This window comes from Octodon degus, unplaced genomic scaffold (assembly GCF_000260255.1).
Source record: "Octodon degus isolate 3935 unplaced genomic scaffold, OctDeg1.0 scaffold00099, whole genome shotgun sequence".
NCBI lineage: Eukaryota > Metazoa > Chordata > Mammalia > Rodentia > Octodontidae > Octodon > Octodon degus.
This window is the reverse complement of record NW_004524675.1, coordinates 4,261,523-4,267,362: the sequence shown is the minus strand read 5'-3', so window position 1 is coordinate 4,267,362 and position 5,840 is coordinate 4,261,523. Positions and strand designations below refer to the sequence as shown.

Genomic DNA, 5,840 nt, shown 5'->3' with positions numbered 1-5,840 from the left:
ACCTTATCAGACCCAAAAGCTACAACTCTTGTTGCATAGGTCTTGCTTTATCTTAGTCTTAACCATCCAGCAGAAAAGTATAAAAACAAAGTATAGGAAGTAAAGCCATGGTGTTATGTTGAACTGTAGGGGACTCAGGTCAACAGTTTCTGACATTGCCAGTGAAGTGGAAGACCCAATACTATTATGGACTACTGGACTCTTTTAGAACATTTTGCTAAGTTAACACACCTATAATATTCAAATAACGGAACTAAACAAAAAAAGAGATACAGATGAATGTCCATTTTGTATCTGTGTATTCAAAATTGTTAGAATATATAGTTATATTCTCTTAATGAACAGAGGGAGTTGTTCTAATAGTGTCTGTAAATAGGATATCATGTCCGCTTCTTGTACAGTATGTATGCAATGTGTTAATTATTGAAACTCTTCTACCAATTTGGTTTGAAACTGTCTCATTGCTATTTGTTTCTAAATAAAATTATGGGGAAAAAAAGAACTGTACTAATATGTAAAATTAATTCATGTTAATAACATTCACACTATTAAATATTATTTTATTAAAATAAAAAAATTAAAAACATTGGGGAAGTTCAAACATAGTTGGAATTCACACTCTAAGACTAGAATAAGAATCAAAATAATACTTGTTTTCTGTCCTTTCACTTAACAGCGCTGAATACCACGGCAGACTGGGCCAGGTGCTACTCGGCACTGTAACTCCTGTAATTGCTGGGGAGGAGGCCCTGTGCACATGATTTGCAAATCACCCCTCTTTAAGTTCTAGTTTCCTCGTAGGTAGGATCAAACCAATATCAGCTTGGTAATATTATTGTGATAAAAGATGGAGAAAGTCCAATGGATCGGGCTGTGTTCATTAAGAGCTGTTAACGGTTTTGCTACCTTATGCTAAACCCTGTAGATCCTAAGAGAAATGCCATTTTCGCAATTCTATTCAAAACCAAAAATATTACATGAAGGTAACATTTACTGTTTAATCTATAGCATTACAGAAATCACCAAAGAAATATATCATCTTTTACTTCATAGCATATGAATTTTTGTTTTTGCAAATCCTAATGCAATGAATCGTTTGCACTCTAACATGTTCATGACAGGGCCACACATGTGTAATTGGTTGGCTGCCCAAAATGATAGTCATGCACATACAACCACCAGTGATGCAAGCCAGAAGGAACATGTAATCTCTCAACTGTCATGTTTATGTGTTTGGTACAGGGTCTCGCTACATAGCTCTGACTTATAGTGATCATCATGTCTCAGTGTCCCCAGCACTGGAATTACAGGTGTGCGCTACCACTTCCAGTCTTGGTGGCTGGCTCAGCGCACCCGAGGGCAGGGCCAGCATGGCAGGTGATGCCAGGGATTGAACCCTGGTCCCTGGGCTTGCCTAGGCAGGTGCTTAGACCTCTGAGCTACCTCTCTGGCCCTTTTGCCATGTTTATTAATGAAACGTTTTCCTTGTAATGCAAATGTTAAACCTTCTTGTTTTCTACATTAAAGCATTTATATTTCTTGACTTGTACTTTGGAAGTGGATTTTTTTTGTATTTTAGGGAAGAGTCTACAGGGTATGCAAGGTCTCACTACTAGACTGGACTTGTAGTGATCCGCCTGTTTACAGCCTCCAAAGAGGTGGGATTACAGGCGCCCACCACTGTTCCCAGTCTCAATGGGTGTCTCAGTGTGCCCTGGGGGCGGGGCCAGCATGGCAGGCCAGGGGTTGTAATTGTACTTTGGAAACTTGTACTGGATACCTGGAATGAGTAATTTCAGTTTAGGTTATATTAATATTATATCAGTAATTTTCAGAAAAATTTACCTAACTGGTATTTTACATTGGAAATGTTAATATATAATTTGAGAAATTATAATTCAATCCTAGAAGTTAACCAGAAAATTAAAAAAAAACCTGTAAGACACCGTATAAAACGCCATAATCATACAAGAAATATATTTTCTTTTTTTTTAATTAAAAAAGTTCAGTTCCAACACAATTGTCAGCTGAACAGGAAGCTAATCAGTATTCTGTATCATAGTCGTGCTTTGACTAAACAAACAAAAGAGACAAATTTTTAAAGATATTTTATTTAAAATTCTCCATCTAAAAGATATAACAATGTTTATACATGCTTTAATAACTTATTTCACTGTACAATTTATATTCTATACAATAATATAATAAACCAGCAAAAGAAAATAATGAGCGCTTAAATAAGAATCTGTTATGTAAAAGCATTGAGTGTGGGATATTAAATAGTAGCATTGTTTAGGACTGAGATGTGCAGCTAGCCACTGTCATCACAGTCAGTGTACATTTAAGAATTAAGATGCCTAGATCACTCCAATTCATGAGGTGAAACTATTCTGTGTCCTTTAGAAGAGAACGTCTTTCTTGTTAAACTTGGTAGTTGAGGGCAGAAAGGCTCTGTCACTTTTATCCCTTTTGTATAAACATGTTTTCCCTTTCATATTACTTGCACAATTTTAAATAAAAAGTTTTATTTGTGTACAGTCCTATAGCAGCACTGTTCAAAGCACAGAATTACCTTAAATCAGGTATTTTATAGCCAGAAAACAAAACAAAACAAAACTTCAAGCACATTAAAGAAACCAAAGAAATGGACCGTTTAATTCTGCTGGTATAGCACCTAGGAAAATAGTACTTCAGTAAAGTCTGTCCTGCTGTTCTTAAGTGACTCAGACAATGTAGCAATATCTTCAAGTTGTAATTCTTTTTTTTTTGGCAGTACTGGGGACTGAACTCAGGACCTTGTGCTTGCCAGGCAGGAGCTTATTCTACTAAGCTATCTCTCCAGCAATACCTTCAAATATATGGGCAGAACATAAGGAAGAAAAAAGGAAACTTCTCTGTTCTCCAAAGATCTTATTGGTGTATTCTTTGATGAATTTTATAGTCTTGGAGTTACAATAACTGCCAAACTAGGTACATGGTACATTCTGCAAGAGGTAAATAGGAAGGAAATGACTAAGCAGTGAAATCTCAATTTCTCCTGAATAACTGTAAGTTATATTTTCTAAGGGGAAAAAGGAACAAGATGTACACACTTCAATTTGGCTTGAAAATGATGAAAATTATTTTGAGAGTTGGAAACAACAAAATCCAATTTCTATATTCTTAGGACAGATGTTGCCCAAATATAGGATATTGACAACAACAATAAACAAAAAGTATGCTGTGGTGCACCATAATCACTGGCTACATGTAACTGGTTGGTGCTTCTACACAGACTGAATCCTATTAACGAAGTAGGAAATAATGATGATGATGATAATAATAATGATAAATTTTAATTAATAAAATCTGCTTTCTCAATATCTTCTTCCTAAAACTGAAATTATACTCAAGATATTCCAGTTCTTTTTTGTGGAACTGAAGACTTTAAATGCTCCAATTTTCAGGTGACTACAAAGGTATCACAGTAATCTTGTACATCAAGAAACAAGTGAAGATGGAAAGTCAACTATTATTATATCAGTAAAGGCTAACTCAAATTTCACCTTGATATGTGTAAACCATTAATCATGAATTTCAAAACATAGTAGTTGTGGTAAAGTTTGTAACCTATTATTGTATTTACAAAAGATAGCAAAATTTAACATCAACTGTAAACATAAGTCTCGAGAAGAGCACATACACAAAAGAGGCATTCAGTGTAGTGGTGCACCATCCCCTTATACAGCTCTGGGACAACTGCAGTGAAATGAGTGTTAGCTGCAATTGCTGAGGAGGATGTGCCCAGGGACAGTGACGGTTCTCACACGACAGCACTACTGTAACAGCAATCCTCATGGTGATGAGATACACTTAACCAATTGCATATTAAAAAGTCATTAGAACATCTCTTTCTTGTACACTAGTATAGAAAGGTCTTCCAAAGATAAAGGAGTGCAGGCCGGGCTTAATTTTCTCAGCCAGAGCCATTATTATGTTAAGGTCGCCCTCTGCTGTTAAATCAAGGTCTATCTTCAGGTTCCGAAGGGATTTAAATGGCTTTTTCCCCTTCTGCCTGCAAATAATGGAAAAGAAAAATTGTAATAACAAACAAACATTTAAAACAAAACCCCACAACATACAAAGCCTTTTCTTCCTTAGAAGGGATTTACTCACGTATCATCTTCTATGTATTTGATTAATGTCAAGGCTTTTCTGTGAAGGACGAGTAGAAACTGTGCGAGGAAAGTACTTCTGAGAGAGAAACCCGGTTTCAAATGAAAGACCTGAGGAAACATGAACCATTTTCATAGTTTTCTTCCACTCTACTACACAGCAAGCTGCCATGACGGGGACAGTGTCTGACCGACATCAGAGCAGTTCTGTTTCCACTTACGCCTCCTAATAGGATGGAGAGCAGTGGCTGTACTGGGTATGGATGACATCAACAGTTTTTGGTTTTATCTTTAAAAACATACTCAAATTTTGCATTTTACATAAAAATGTGTCCATGCTTATTATGAAAAATTATGTAAGTTTTTAAATATTGTGTTACCTAACTTTTTCCACCCAAATCTTCAAATATCAACATTCCGAGCTGTCTGTACTTTGTCTCTAACTTTTAAGCACTGTGAATCTATATTCTTAGGGAGAACCTGTACAGATGTAGGAGTGAGGAACAGGAGAGATTTACTTCAGCTTCAGGAACAGAGAACTACACGACCACCAGTGAGCTTGGAACTTTGCAATGTATACAGGCCACACAGATCTGGACCCTGAAGCTTGAATTAGCATGAGGATCTCATAATTCCAAAGCTACATCTATGACAAGGTTTCCTAGCCTGGTTCCCAGCAGCACAATTTATGACCACACTGTTACATTAAGAAATAAATCCATATAATCTATCATTTCCTTCAGCTGTGTCACTGAGTAGATGTTTTAAAACAGAGTAACAATGCTATCATCTAAATACATGTACACTAGGTCTTAAAAGCATTTTTTTTTTTTTGGCTTAATTAAGGCAAATAATATGCCTTCCTCCTTAAAGCAAAACAAAAAACCCTTAGTTTCAAGGCAGCAATGTATTTGAAATTAAAATATTTATTTGAAAAGGGAAATGCTGAATCTTTAACAATTAATGGACAGCACATTGCCCAGTTTTTTGGGGTTTGAGTCAAGGAAGGTCTTGCTATATACTTCAGGATGGCCTTGAACTATATAGCACAGGCTGGCCTCTAACTGTGGTGATCCCCCTGCCTCAGCTTTCCAAGTGCTGGGATTATAGGTGTGAACCACCACCCCTGGCTGCCAAGAAATAATTTTTAAAAAATCTTTATTTATTTGGTACAAGGGGGTCCTGCCTGTTAGCTCAGTTGTTTAAGTGCCTGCTTGTGCAAATGCAGTCAGGCACAGGATACTGTGGTTCGATTCCCAGCTCCACATGCAAAAAAAAAAAAAAAAAAAAAAAAAAAATCCTTTCTATTTGGTACAGGGTCTCGCTACACAGCTCAGATTCGTAGTGATCCTGCTGTCTCAGTTTCTCTAGTGCTGGGATTATCATAGTATTGGGATTACAAATGTGTGCCATTACACCTGGTTTTGTGGCTGGCTTGGTGCGTGGGGTTCCAGGGCCAGAAAGACATGCAGTACTGGGGAGTGAACTTGGATCCTTGTGCTTGGCAGGCAGGCACTTAAGACTGCCAAGCTATGTCCCCAGCCCCTGCCCAGAAATAATTTTTTTTTTTTTTTTTGATCTGAATGCCCTGAGGGGTGGTTTGGCTGGCTGGAGTGTTGTGGGGATCGAACTACAGCAACCTGAGGCTGACAGCTTTGTGGAAGCAGCCACTTAAACAACTGAGCT

General features: G+C 37.2%; 1 protein-coding gene across 3 annotated transcripts in view; it reads right to left on the bottom strand.

The window, feature by feature from the left end:
• Nucleotides 1-2,126: 2,126 nt before the first annotated feature.
• CUNH9orf72 (chromosome unknown C9orf72 homolog) overlaps nt 2,127-5,840 on the bottom strand; it is a 34,747-nt gene continuing 31,033 nt past the window's right edge. For all 3 annotated transcript variants that reach the window (XM_004638549.2, XM_023723513.1, XM_023723514.1), the window contains 2 exons: nt 4,156-4,265; nt 2,127-4,054 (listed from right to left, as the gene is read on the bottom strand). In XM_004638549.2, the coding sequence (XP_004638606.1) occupies nt 3,868-4,054; nt 4,156-4,265 (297 nt within the window). In that variant the 3' untranslated portion in view covers nt 2,127-3,867. The remainder of the gene's footprint in view (nt 4,055-4,155; nt 4,266-5,840) is intronic.